General features: G+C 43.4%; 2 protein-coding genes across 3 annotated transcripts; both read right to left on the bottom strand.

Moving 5' to 3' along the window:
• Positions 1–1,109: 1,109 nt before the first annotated feature.
• Positions 1,110–13,028, bottom strand: LOC121180374 (nocturnin-like). Of its 2 annotated transcripts, XM_041035737.1 has the most exons (6): positions 12,902–13,028; positions 8,993–9,290; positions 3,344–3,486; positions 3,012–3,186; positions 2,169–2,500; positions 1,110–2,095 (listed from the first exon to the last, which is right to left on the bottom strand). In XM_041035737.1, exons 3-6 carry the CDS (start codon positions 3,476–3,478, stop codon positions 1,574–1,576), a joined length of 1,164 nt encoding a protein of 387 aa, XP_040891671.1. In that variant the 5' UTR covers positions 3,479–3,486; positions 8,993–9,290; positions 12,902–13,028; the 3' UTR covers positions 1,110–1,573. The 2 variants fall into 2 exon arrangements, with proteins under 2 accessions (XP_040891671.1, XP_040891670.1); XM_041035736.1 differs by lacking the exons at positions 8,993–9,290; positions 12,902–13,028 and adding an exon at positions 5,413–5,618.
• Positions 9,766–12,483, bottom strand: ccdc175 (coiled-coil domain containing 175). Its single transcript, XM_041035727.1, has one exon. The coding sequence runs from the start codon at positions 12,481–12,483 to the stop codon at positions 10,267–10,269; it is 2,217 nt and encodes a 738-aa protein (XP_040891661.1). The 3' UTR covers positions 9,766–10,266.
• Positions 13,029–14,413: the final 1,385 nt, after the last annotated feature.

The following is a 14,413-nucleotide window of genomic DNA, read 5'->3' as shown; positions in this document are numbered from 1 at the left end:
TTCATATTTAATCAGAGACAACATTTACTGTTTCAACATATCAGCAGAACATTGAGTGCAGACTGGATCTGTGGTTACTTCCCACGTTTTACCATCCGGTCTCTTAAGGCCACAGATCTTATTGTTTCACTGATGCCTCGACAAAGGTAAATCATTTCTTTGTGACTAGACGGTAGTTTGATAAGATTCAGCACTGAAACAAATGTTTGAGCTTCCAGGGTGATATTCAGTCACACTGAGGCTGAAAAGAAGTTCATGCTGGTGAGCACAGAGGACATATATACAAACAGTGCATGTTATGTTCCTTACATAAGGTATTTTTTGGCTTGTGGTGTCTAACCTTTCAGATGTCCATGGCACACTCTGACTCAAGTCTTAATAACACGGTGTGTTCAGAAACCATGGGTCAGGTCAAGGTCAGGAAGTCCCAGGAAGTGGAAGAGAGGTGCAACCATCCTGATGTCATCACAAGTAACAGGACGAGAGGTAAACGGGTGAGGTCACAAGGTAAAAACACAGTAAGTACAAATTTAAAGTGTGATAATGTAATATTGTGCCTCGGTTTCCTCGCTCTGTTCCTACATGAAGTCAGAGTAATGTACTGTTCGTTCCACAGCACATGCAACATGACAGCTCCCAGACTGTAAGTGAAAACAGGAACAGCACCCACGGTGGACTGTGGTGTCCTCTGACACTGTCTAGGGGACGTTAATACTTGAGCATGTGATTGTCCTCATTTCCCCTCATAATGGCAAAAGTTCTGCCATGTGATCTGATGTCCTTCTGTCTCTGTCTCCAGTTTTAACAGACCTGTTTCCATGGACACATTCACAGTTAATACTGTAAGACGTGATTGGGTAGTCTTTGTGCCCTCTGTAAGACTCAGGCTGTTACACGTTCATCACAGCAGATGGTTATTTCACTGTTTTACTGATACTAATGTTGAGACAGGAGCATGATGGTATCCACAGTCCTGACAGCTGTGTATAGGCGTGACACTCTTAGTAGGCATTTGGGTAGCCCTGTTATCTAGAATGAACAGAGTGAGTAATGTTTAAAGAGCCAGCTCCCCTAAATAAATAAATAAACCCTTTCTTCTTTTTTATTTATTCATTTTTTTTATTATTTTTTTAGGGCACTGCAAAGAGCAAGTAACAGTAATCAAAACCCATAAAAGTGAACAGCAGATACACTTTATTCTCAGTGACTGTGTGGTACACTGGCACTGTGGAGCACATTTACTACAGTTTCAATTAAACACAGTTTGATGGTAGGAATATTATAAAGTAGTAAAAACCAAAAAGTTCACATCCTATTCATTAGTTTCACTGTGCAAATGATGTGTGAGTACAGATGAAGGTTGTAGACAACACACAAGCGCAGTGTCAGAGTTTGGGGAGGTAGTTATCTGACCTCTCCACTTCCCACTCTTGTTTCTCGGCCTCTTCTCTTCATCCTCTTCGTTTCGCTCATACGTGACATCTCATCCTCACGCCCGCCTGTGGAGTGAACCCAGCCCGGAGCCCATCTCGACTCCTTGTCCCTTCTTATGAGCTGACTCATCACCACTTTCTCATTCTTTCTCCTTAAAGCTAAAGTCACAAACCAGTGAGAGATGGTCCGATGGATAGCTAAAGGATGGAAGCCTGTTGGGTCCAATCTGTTCCTCAGTGGGCATGTCCAACACAGCGTCCACTCTCAGCATGTCCTGGCTGTACCAGATATAGTCCAGAGTGGTACAACATTCCCCTGTAGGACGTATCTTCCATGTTGTGTACTCTGGCTCCGTTAAACCGTCTTGGCTGAGTTTCTTATAGGCTGAGTCCAAACTGAGAGGTGATGTGATGAAGCGTCGGTACACCTCCTCGGTTGGGACGGCGTTAAAATCGCCACATATGAGCAGAGGAATGTCAGAGGTGGGATCACCCGCGGGGCCGCCGGAGTGTTTCTGGACCAGATTCTGGAGGTGTCGCAAGAGGTCAGAGCCCTGAGCACTGCGGAGCCACTCCCAGCCAGAGCGGGCTTTAAGGTGGGTCACAGCCACGCACACGCATCTCGCTGTGCTCCGACAACGAAGGAGCGTCACCACGGCAACCTGTGGCGAGAGAGCAGTGTGTTAGAGGCGGCTTTGAGAAGCTTTTTATGAGAGGAAGTGGGACTTTACCCACCTGATTGGTTGGAATCCTCATGGCAGAGAGCCGTATGTTCATGCTGTCCAGGAGCTCGAATCGCGACTGATCGAAGAACAGAGCGCAGCCATCGGGGCCGTTGTTGCCCTCCACATCCAAGCAGGGCGACCAGGGTTTGGGGCAGAAGCTGCTGCTGTAACCCACGCCTTCCAGAACCGGCTGGAAGGTGTCATAGTAGTGGTCAACTTCCTGAAGACACAGGATATGAGGTCGGTAGGTGAGGATCTCCTCTAAGATGAGATACTTCCTGTGGGACCAGGTGAGGGCCTCCAGGGGACACTGGACAAAACTGTCAAGTCCCTCACCCAGAGCTGAAGGACAGGAGAAAAAGGGAGATCGGTAAGTATGAAGCTTCACGTTAACATGAGCAGCTGAATGATGATTCACAGTTACATCTGCAAGTGTTTTTATCAGCAGATCTCTGGTAATGATTTTGGACAGTTCTTCATAACTGATGATACTTCTCTGCTACACCCTTCTCTGACAAATGTAAGTCCAATATTCACTGTGCTTTTAGCTCTAGCTAATTTGGTCTAACGTTTGGTGTTAGGCTGCTGTTGAGTATGAAAGTGTGTATAGCTGCTAATCCTCTGCCATGTTTGATTAGCTCACTAACTTCGTCTGTTCCGCTGTTTGGAGCTGGGTAGATAGAGTACAGTTCTGAAACTGAAAACAGGAACACAGCTTGAAAGTCACTTGTAGCATCATAACTCACCGGATCTGTCATGTTCAAAACCACATCCTTTATTTATTAAGTTAAAATCTGTTACATGATATATCAGAACCCACAGACCAGTGAGACATGATGTGAAAGTTACGTACCTTGGGCCAGAATGTTCCACTGCATCACCCTCATGGGGCTGCTGGGGGCGCTGTCTCCATCATTAAGGTGAATGAACTTCCTGTTGAAGCGAGGTGGTCTGTCTCTGAGGGCCTCCTCACACTGTCGAAGCAGCTCCACCGGATCAGGGGGACATACAGGAGACCCCCTCTGCTCCTGCCAAGACAGACAGACAGACAGACAGACACAGACAGACAGACACAGACAGACAGAGGAGACACTTCACATTTATTTCAGCTCAGGGAGGAAGATTTTAATAAACATCTCCTGTGCCTCTTTTTAAAAACTGCACTGTGAACAGAGAAGGTGCTACCTGACAGAAATCTGGATCCAGGTTTGTGTCCGCAGGCTGGTGGGCGTCCAGATGGGACGGAGGGAGGGGGAGAGGAGAGCTGCTGCTGAGGGCCTGAGTCAGAGCGCTGTACAGTCTGGTGGCTCCTCCACCCATCGGACACACTGGTGAGGAGGAAGAACACGAGGATGGTGAGGTGTGTGATATCTGCTTAATCTGTTTAGAGTCTAATGTCACATCTGTGGTGCAGTAACTGAAGCTGAGGGATGTTTCTTTTAATTTCAAGCCCACATCTGTAAATTAATTTCAAGGAATACCTCTGAATAGCAGCGGGTGCTGTTTCACAAAGCCTTAAAAATCCTCACACACTGTCAGCTCAGATCATGAGACGAGGGAGCGAGCACCTCTCAGACCGTCTCGAGCAGTAACTGTGACAAATCCCTGTTTTTACAGTTCAAACGATGACTAAAGCATTTCAGCTGTGTCTCAGTGTGATTACATGGGTGCAGATCAGGTCCCCCTTTTGTCGTCCTTCAAGGACATCTGTCCACTCACATGTGAGCTGAATCCTTAATGTGACCTATCATAGAGTATTAGCTGTTTTAACCAGTGAGTTGAAACAGTTAATTCTTTGCCACCCACCCCGATCTTTAATCCACCGCTACCACTGTTGTGATACCACCGTGGTGACACAGTTTAAACCTGTAATAGCTGGTTTCTTTGGTAACATGGGAACAAGCTTTAAACACAACACTGACATATCATCACCTTATAAACATAAACATTAAAGGTCCAGGACCTGAAAATCAAAACAATTAGCTGAAAGGCGCTAAAACACTGTGTGAAGCTGAGGGGAACTGCAGAGGTGAGTTATAATTTTCTGTGTTTCATCACTACTAGTAACCACTTTCACATTACACATCTGACCCATGGTTAATATAAAAATATGGATTACAGCAGCTTTAAATGCCATGATAAACTCTTGTGTTGATGGATAACCAGGCAGTCTTTCCATTAGAACAGCACTAAAGGGAGGCAGTTCTCAATTTTAAATTATAGGCTTGCAGTGGTCACACCGTGTTGACAATATGCATAGTCACGTGCGCATGTGTGCACACGCACACGCACAGGCACCATCTGCTCCTCTAGTTTATGCCTCCATGCGTGTTTAGCATGGAGGCTGTTTGTGGGAACACTGAACTGCAGCAGGTCAAACCGAAGTGGGTCAAATCGACTGGTTGTTTTGCCAAGAGAGATCAGGCTTGTTCAATTCAAAATGCTGGACACAATAAAAATAATACCTAAGCTATTTAAATGAAATAAACAGGATTTGATCTCCAACTGTTTTCATTTGCAGAAAGAACATTACAAAGAAAAACAGAAAGATTTGTTTTATCTGGTTAAGTGAAGTTTGTATTTTATTAGTTTGTATTATAATCAGTTTGTAATTTAATTTCCTAAAAGCAGACATTTCTCAACCAATTCAATTCCAGCTGGGGCCCTGACTGCTCTCCATACAGGGTAGCCATTTTTCAAAAAGATAAATTATTGTAATGGGTTCTTCAAATCTTTAAAGAAATGTGTGCATATCCACATACACAAAACTGAGACTGGCCTTATCTGTCATTTAAATTCTGGTGACTAACTCCTCAGCTCCTCTAAACCAGAACTATATGACTATAAAAGGAGAGATCAAATACTGTGTGACCACTGATGTTTAGGATCCATCCAGTTCAGTGTGTGTGACGGAGAGATCACAGGATGTCTGTGACAAGTCATGAATAGCTACCACTCCTTTCCACATATCAAACAAACCCCGGTGCATTTAGATAAACATTAACAGACCTTTTTACTCGTTCAGACACTTATGTTAATAATTATGTAGGTTCATGTTTATCCATATACATGCCAGCACACTCTCTGCTCCACAGCACCGTCAGATATACAAAACCCTGCTGTTATCTCCACACCTGCCACCTTTGATTCGATTTTGTACACTTAAAATTACACCTGTCGTGTGTATACAGCACACAATGTAACATCCAGACATGAGCTCATCTACAGCAGAATGCAGAATAGCTGTCTCTTACCCATAGTCTCCATCACTGTCCACAGCTATGTCCAGTCTGCACTTCAGTACAATGTCCTTAACGCCTCTCTTCAATGCTACCGTCGCCCTACTCTCGATAGTCTGTGTCGCTGTCAGCTGATTAAAGCTTCCTGTCTGAGCTGAAAGTGTTTTCACTGTAACTAGAGACAGTGACACGTGTTGCCTCTGTGAGAATGCAGAAATCTGACTTCTCATGGCTCACTGCTGCCCATAAAACCTCAGGGAGGGGGCGAGAGAGAGAGAGAGAGAGAGAGAGATTAGGAGGTATAGACGTCATCAGGCCATATGGAGTATTACAGGTCATGTGCTGGTGAGAGAGAGAGTGAGAGAGATACACTACGCTATGGAAACCGCTGCTCTGCTCTCTCACAGCCACACACTCATGCGCACTGGGTGTGTGGCTTATACATTACTGATAGACTACTTATACTGACTGATCTGGAGACTGACACACCCCTGCTTCAACACAAATGTCGAGCAAAAACACAAAAACACGAGTAACACAATGGACTCGCACTATCATACATACAAAAATGTCATGTTATGTCAAAGGACATTTCCATTTGTACATACATATGCACAACAATTGCATGAATGTACAAATCTGCTGTGTGTGTGCGTGTGCGAGTATCTTGCAATGATAACTTCCTCAGTTTCATGTTGTAACAGCACCCAGGTCACTCTGATTACTGTTTATCGTTAGTAGTGTTGCGTCAGTGCCCAGTGTTATTTTCCACATACACATTGCACATTGTACTTTTCCAAACTTTACACATTAAGTTAATAATATCTTGGGTGTAGAACCAAAGCTGCTTATCGAGACCGTATACTTACAGCATGAGGCAGCAGTTCCCAACCTGTGGTTCAAAGCCCCCGAAAGGGGTCGTTGTGTCACTGTGAGGGGTCATGAGATTTAGGAAAAAAGTGAAGAAAATACATTTCTGCAACACAGAGCTATAGTTGTTTTCTTTTCCCCACTCTAATCTTTTTGTGAAACATGGGATAGTTTTTCCTCTTCAGGTCTGTAAAACGTATTTAAATGACACATTTCTCTTTAGCCTAACTTCACACCATCTATAGATTTGCAAACTGCAGTGGCGTCTGACTTTTTAGGAATTCTGCCAGCATGTTTCCAGGCATGGCAATGTTGGTCGAGTGGGAAAGGAACATTTTAGATTTAATAATCACTGTATTGATTTGGTGATGCTTATGTGATCCTCTGTGTTTAAGTTGGGAGGGAGTCAAGAGTGAGTCAGCTGACAGTTAAAGGGCCATTGTACTCAGGAATGGTATAAAAGGCAAGACACTGTGAAAGTCCTTTCAGAGAACACCCATACTTGGGTCTTCTCTCCATGAGGCCTGAAGTAAAGAGATCTGACTCATCACATCATGCCTTTAATTATTCAGAGAATTAGAAACTCTCAATATTCAAGAAAAATTTCTTCTACATCTGTAGGTTTGCCAGTTTGAGACTTGAGACTGAGTTGTTGTCTTAATAATTACTGAAACGACTGCAATGAAATTTTGAAAAGACACTCTTGATCCCCAGAGGATGTCTCGCAAGGCGTTTAGGTTGTGAACCACTGGTATGAAGGGTTATGTGAAGCACAGTCGACCCTAACAGATCTTTAACCTCTGTTTTTGTCTACTTTGTAACAAAAACACAAAGGACGCATGTATGAGTATTATGAAGCTCAGTGAAACATCCACCTGTTCCTCTATGAATATAAACCAGACAAATTCCTGGACTTGGGTGTGCTTTGTGATCCAAATAGTCCTGAAGTTTAATGAGCGGACCTGTATTATCCCTCTCTATCAGCATCCCATAATCCAACTCAGCAGAGTCAAGGAGCGAGCTTTCATTTTCCGCTGTGTTGTTTTGACGTCAGCACACAGACGAGCAGACAGAGTCTTGAAAAAGAACTAAAAGAACTGTTTGATTTGTGAGTGGTGACTCATGTGTGCTCAGGCTGTACACAGTCTCTACACATTTACCCCAAGACACGTCACAATCCTAAAATACATGATTTCTACAGAATGGATGTCATGTTTAAACAGGAGGTGGTAGATCAAAAAAAAAAATCATCCACAAGAACTACAAGCAACTGATGTCCAAACAGGCTGACTGACCAATCACTGACAGTGCACAGTATGTTTGTATGTCTGTATGTGTGTGTACATGCTGCTTTGAGGGCAGTGTGACTCATATCTTGTGGACAACCTCTTATGTCGCCAGGTAGAATAATTTACTGTAGTGGAGTGACAGAGTGCATGAGATGAGAGCGAGAGCAAGAGAGAGGTCCTATGTATCTGTATCTGTGTGTGCATATGAGAGAGAGAGAGAGAGAGAGTGCATGAGTTGTATCACCATATCCTTTAGTGGCATATTGACATTTCCACATTGAAGAGCAGCTGCCTCAATTACATTCCAATATGTGGGTGAGCTTTTATGAGGGTGTGTGGCGTCTTTCACAGCAGCTGAAACAGTTTCATCTCTGTGAACGTAGCACCACTGTGTGAGTGAATCTGTGTGATATCTTGCAGACCCACAAGTGAACATCATGTACCTTATATATCTAGTTTGTGGTGTTAAATTGCTCCTTACTCTCTGACCTTTAGACAGGCAGCCTCCTCCACTGCACAGACTACAGCCCAAAGGACACACTCAGTCCATAGGAGTTGTTTAAGTAAAGATGGCAGTTTGCTTTGTTTGATAACAGATGGACATGTGACCCACTTTTTTACATGGACATTACAGAGCTTCACAAAGCCCTTAGCTCAGATTATTATTACAACCAGTTCACTTGACTTTATCTGGCCCATATGAAATTTGTTTACAAGGAGAACTTGTCAGACAATATGTGAGAATACGAGAATCACTGTAGCTAAACACACTCTACTTTGACACATAATGCAGAGCAGATGCCAAGGCCATTCTGGAAACTAGAGTTCTTCATATCAGAGCTGTAGACCCTAAGACTCAGTCCAATCTGTGTTCTGTATGTTCTAAATGTCCTGAAGAAAAACACCGTGCCACCTCTAAAAATCACACAGGATAGGAAACTGCTATCTCTCCTTATCTGATATCTAAACAAATCCATTCGGTGCCCTATTTACAGCCACTTCAAACATCAATGTTTGAGTATAAGATACTTTAGTAGTTGTTTTAATTAAATATGAAGAGGACCTCTGCGAAATATAAAACATTACATAAGTCACAGAGGTTGATCTATTGTTTGTTTTTTCAACTAAACAGCAGAAAGTGTCCTTCAACTGAAAATAACTTGGCAAAATTCACATAAGTTTTCACATGAGAACAGCAAAAAAAACTTGCAGTTTGGCATCAACTACTCGCAGACATAAATACTGATATTTGAGTAGCTATAGGCTGAAATATAGTCTGAAATAGAGATCACTAAGGATAATCCAAGTTACATAAACACAAAAAAACTGTTCTACATATGTGCTATGATATAGTCTGACTAAACCATAAACAGATACTGTTCCTGTCAGATCACACAAAGGAGTTCAGAGCAAAGTTTGCTTTGTGTATATCTTACCTTCTTTACTGGATAAACTGATGATTTCGCTCTAGCTCCACTCGTGCAGCTGCTGCCTTGTTTTCCAGCTGTCTGTCTTTGTCTTTATGTGGTCCTAATACTGTGTGAGGCAGAAGCAGGGAATGTTCCTCTGTGTGCATGTGTCTGGATCTTTTTGTTCAGAGGAATTTGGGTGGTCGTTTGACCCTCTAACTGCAGGCCAAGGTCACAGCGGACAGAAACCTGGTCCCTTCTGCCATCTGCTGGTAGGAGCGACACAGGAACACTGTCTTTCATCACCAAACTTCCTGCAGCAAGACTGAAAAGAAACAGATAATTCACTGGGTTCAGTCTTACTGAATCCAACAAATATTTAACAAGGCCACTGGAAAAAAAAAACTGATGGACGTAACAGGCAGCAGTTTGAAGAGAGGTCTGACCTTTTTATGTTTACAGTATGTTATACTGTGTACAGTATGAAATGAATAAGGGTATATTTGCCTTTGACAGATGGAGCATCAGAGTAACAGCAGAAGAAAGTAAAGACACAACGGTGATGGTGAGTGACAACCTTTTTCTTATGCACACTCCAAAATATCCTTATTAAAAGCAGTTGGTCCAGAAGAGACAATTTTGTTGTTACTTTGTTTTTAATGACAGCAAAGAAATGATTTAACAGTTTGAGTTTATTTCTTTTTTTAGGAGCAGACAGAGAGAAATAGTTACCAAGAAGTAGTTTCAAAGATGGCACCACACAAACAGCGAGTTACATCTGTGCCTGCACTTCATGTGTTTTATGTTAAATAAGTCCTCTGTACTCACATGTTAAAGCTCCATATAGCTATAGTTATAGCTAACAACAAGTCATAGTGGCTACATGAACTTAAAATCTTTCTAATGTTTAGCCACTGCACAGAGAGTGAACATTTAACTCTGAACGTGATGAGCGATGCTAACAGCACATATATTCTATGTAAGGCCTCCATTCAGGATGTAACTATCTGGTATCTCTTCACCAAAGCTGATGCATGATAACTGATATACAACTCAGATACAGATAGTAATTAGTAAACAATCAAACCTTTTTCACAGACATCTTAACTTGTCATAGCAGGAAAAGCACCGGTGTTTTAAGAACATTAACAACAGCTCTATTCTATTAAATAAACTTAACAAACGTGTATTCATTTGATCTTCTTGTTGCTTTGAGATTTATTTTTGGAGTTTACAGATTGTCTGAATTCATGTAAACACGTGTGGTTCTTTGTGACATAGACTTAGTCACTTTTATCAACTCAGCGTTGCTGGTTTATAGCTGTTTTATCTCCCAGTCGTTTGCTAAAATCTAACATCTGTTGGTGCAGGAGTGTGTTGACATCTCCTAACTGCTGTCTCCTATTCTTCAGATGGTTCAACAGAGCACGCATGGACACCAGCAGAACTCCATCACTGCTCTGACAGTCCTGGGTTACCAATAAATCCTCTCTCCATGCCTCCTGTAAACTCTCGAATAAGGCATTGAGGTCCTGGTTGAACTGGTGAATCTCCTGACAGTATCTGTCTTTGTTCCTCCTGGCTCTGCTAACGTCCTCTGTCATCTGTCTGATACAGAGATGCAGCCTGCTGTTCTCCATCCTGACCTGGTCCAGTTTCACACTATTGTTATAGACGCTCACTTCTACAGCTCTCAGCTCTGAGGCCTGCTTGTCGAGCACATCCACGTAACCAGCTCGCATTTCCTCCAGCTCAGCCTTCATCTCCTCTTTGGGCTGAAGCAGAGAGCTGGTTTTCTCCTTCAACCCTTGAATTGACAGCTCCAGCTCAGTCCTCCGGCACCTCAGCTCAGAGGTGAGCGTTTGCAGTCTCTGGTGCCTGCTTTGCTCCTCATTCCACTTGGCCTCCGCCTCCTTCAGCATGTCCTCCTTCTCCTTCACCTCCCTCTGCTTCTCCTCGTTGCTCCTTGTGATGCTCTCAGTCTCAGCAGTGCATTGCTGTATTTCCTGATGGTGTTTGATCTCTATTTGTCTGTTCTCAGCTTCACACTGGGTCACGTAGCTCCTTAGCAAGTCGGCATCTGTGCTCTTCGGCTGACGCTGCAGGAGTGCAGCCTCCTCTTGTTGCAGCTCCTCATATCTCATTCTGGTGTTACTGATGTCAGCGGTCATTTTCGCCATGTATTCCTCCTGCATCCTCTTCGCCTCCTCCAGGAGTCTCTTTAGCCTGCTCTTCTCCTCCTCAAGATGGCTGATGTTCTTCCTCTCTGTGTCCACGTTACCACACAGCTCCTCCTGATTCCTCTCAAACACACGCTTGTTGATCGTGTCAGCTTCCAGGAGTTCTCTGATCTGCTTGTCCATCTCTTTAATGTCCTTGCTGTGTTTGACTATGGAGGCAATGCGTTCCTCCAGCTGCAGCCTGGACCGCTCCAGCTGCTGTGAGACATGGAAATGCTCCGCCCTTACTTCGTTCTCTTCATCATGCTGCCGCTTGAATATCTCATAGATCTGAGCCAGATTGTCTTGATAGTGCAACCGTGATGCTCGACCCGCCTCTATTTTAGCCTGCACTGTGGCAATTTCCTCTTTAAGGCGCTGAATGGCAAGGCTGAACGCCTCTCCTAACTCACACAACTCCTTCTTCAGTGTTTCTCTCTGTTGCCTCAGATCGTGATGCTTTTGGGTCTCCCCTTCCAGGTGTTTCTCCAACTGGCACCGAGATGCTGTCAGTCTTTGTAAATTGTTCTCTAGCTTGGCCACATCAGTCGTGAGCTCTCCCAGATGGCTGTGGGTTTCTTGTTTTTTGTTGTTAACTCTGTCCAGCTCTTTTCTGCGCCTCCTGATCACTTGCTTCTGCTGCTTTATTTTCTCATCTATCTGATCCACTTCTCTGGACAGGTTGTCTTTTTTCCCAGTGAAAGCCTCTCTCTCCAGCGCCATGTTTTGCTCCAGTGTTGTTCTGCCCTGTTCAACAGCAGCGATGCAGGACTTCAACTCCTCTATCTGCTCCTGTGTCTGATCCAGCTGCATTTGCAAGCCATACTTTAGGGTGATTTGCTCATTCAGAGCAGCAATGATCTCTTCGTGCTCAGCTTTCACCTGTTCTCGCTGAGGATACAGCACTTCGTTTAGGCTCAAGAGGGCTTCCTGCCTCTCTACAGTGGCTTCTTGTAGCTGAGAGACTGTGTTTAGGTCTTTGTGCAGCTGCTCTATCTCCTCGGCGTTAGATGCCCGGGCTGCTGCAACGTCAGCCATTATTTCCTGGCTCATTCGTTCACGTATGTTGCTAATTTGGTGTCTTAACTTACTGTTTTCTATGGTTTCCACTTCTAAATGTTCATGGGCAGCACGTCGCTCCGACTCCAGGTCAGTAATAGCAGCGGTCATCTCTGCCAGATGGAGGCTGGCTTCAGGTGCGAATGGTACTCCCTCGTCTTTCAGCTGTTTGTCCAGTTCCTTTAAATGCTCGAGAGCAACCATGACGGCCGGGAAGTCAGGGACCAAGCAAGAAGCCATTTTTTTTCTCCTTAATCAATGTTTTGGGTCTCTGTATGCCGTGTGCTTGTGTCTGCTGCTTTAAAGTTCTCTAACTTTCCACCACCGATAAACTTGTGAGTGCGGTCGCCATAGCAACATCTGCCCCATCACGAAAAAGGAGAAGACAGCATGCTACGGCGAGTCAGAGAGGCCACAATGTTGTTAGCAGGGGCTAACCGTGAAACCTAACTGTGAAAACAATCGACCGCTGCCACTGAGGTTGTAAATAACCACGAGAAACGAAGCTAAACCGAAGTTCAGCAAAACAGACACGGCAGGGTGACATCTGTGTTTGAAGCATGAACGAACATATAGTCCAAGGAGATAGTCTTTCGTGTCTAATGCCCGTGGTAAAAAAAAAAAATGCTGAGCGCTAAACAACAGGTTTAGTGCTTACCTGAAAGTTCTCCGTTCTCGAGCAGAGGTTTAGGACCACTCTCGGTTCCCCAGCGTGTGTGTGTGTGAGCTGTAAACACAGGTCAGACATTCCTGGTGTAACAGCCACTGCCAAACTGTGGGCGGCAGTGAGGGGAGTACTCCGAGCCCCGGTGTTGCCAGATTTTAAGATTTCACGTAAGTCGGTTGTAAAAACGGGGTTTGGGATTTTTGGTGGGGGTTGCCACCTAAAAAGTTGATTGGTTTTATATGTATTTTCCCCTTAATGAACTTAATGAAAAGCCTCAGTCAGTAACATGAAAGACGTGAGGAATGCATAATACACACAATACTACAAACAAACGGACTAGGACCGGTACAGGAACATTAAAACAAGCACAAACAGACTCAGGGACAGCTTCTTCCCCAGAGCTGAAAAAGCAATAGCCCCCCTGCAGTGAAGCACTCACATCCCATCCCCCTACAGGACCCTCACACATGCACCCTCCCCCCTCCAGCTACATACACTCACCTTCTAACATACACACACACACAGCATTCCATAGGCTGGGGCTGGCATTAAGCTGCACTTTATTTACTTGACTTTGTGTTTTATAATTTTCATATATTTTCAAGTGTTTTTTTTTAAGTGTTTGTGTTATTTATATGTGTGCCTTTAAGCCAGGAATCTCTGCAAAATTTTGTTATGTTCGCATAATGACAATAAAAACTCTTTATTCTTGATTTTTGACTGGGAAATGGATGACTGGTGTTCTGTTTGTTTGAACTTCTCTCTCTATGTGTAAAATTGTTTCTTGGGGTATCCTGTTCCCCCTCAGTTGCTTTTAAAGTACATTTGTACCTCTGATTTTCAGTTCTGAAAGACTGACACATGACTGGATTAAACCATTTCGGTGTCAAGCTTCTTAAATGTGAGGGTTTGCTTCTTTTTTTTTGTCATACATGAAAGTAAATTAAATATTGAGTAAATATAGAGTTGACCAAGACAAGTAATTTAAAGACTTTTAGCTCTGAGAAACTGTGATAAGCATTTTCCAATTTGTGTCATTTAAACACTGAACAATTAATCGAGAAAAGATACAACATGTAAAGACAATATCGACTAAAATATTTGAAACTAAATTTTGACACTCCTTGCCATTACGGTTTCTTTTTTGTGGTGCATATTCCTGAACAGATGTGAATCACACAGTGAATCCTGGGTCTTTGGGGTCCATGAGGTTCTGGGGTCCTGAGGCAGCTATCTGCTTTAACTGGCAGCTTGACACAACGAGCCATGTGTATCTGATTTATCTATCTGATGCCTGTTTATGTCACTTCATAGATTCCATAGATTGTATTTGCTGCTTGACAGAGCCGGTCAACAACATGGTGTGAAGAACCGCTGCTGGCAGGGATCTGTTCAGAAGTAAAACACTCAGAATGAACTGATAAAGTATTGGGTTTTTTTTTGTTTTGTTTTTTTTTTTTTGTTTGTTTTGTTTTTTTTTGTTTTGTTTTGTTTTGTTTTTTT

The sequence above is a fragment of the Toxotes jaculatrix genome, chromosome 4 (genome assembly GCF_017976425.1).
Source record: "Toxotes jaculatrix isolate fToxJac2 chromosome 4, fToxJac2.pri, whole genome shotgun sequence".
In the NCBI taxonomy this organism is placed as follows: domain Eukaryota; kingdom Metazoa; phylum Chordata; class Actinopteri; family Toxotidae; genus Toxotes; species Toxotes jaculatrix.
Note: the sequence above shows the minus strand (reverse complement) of the source record. Positions and strands in the feature narration are given on the sequence as shown.

What these genes read in the sequence shown, in the direction of transcription:
- LOC121180374 (XM_041035736.1), bottom strand. An exon ending in TGGATCCAGATTTCTGTCAG is followed by an intron (nt 3,187 to 3,343) that starts GTAGCACCTTCT and finishes CTGTCTTGGCAG; the next exon opens with GAGCAGAGGGGGTCTCCTGT. An exon ending in GTGGAACATTCTGGCCCAAG is followed by an intron (nt 2,501 to 3,011) that starts GTACGTAACTTT and finishes CCTGTCCTTCAG; the next exon opens with CTCTGGGTGAGGGACTTGAC.
- ccdc175 (XM_041035727.1), bottom strand. Translation starts at nt 12,483, where the DNA reads ATGGCTTCTTGCTTGGTCCCTGACTTCCCGGCCGTCATGGTTGCTCTC.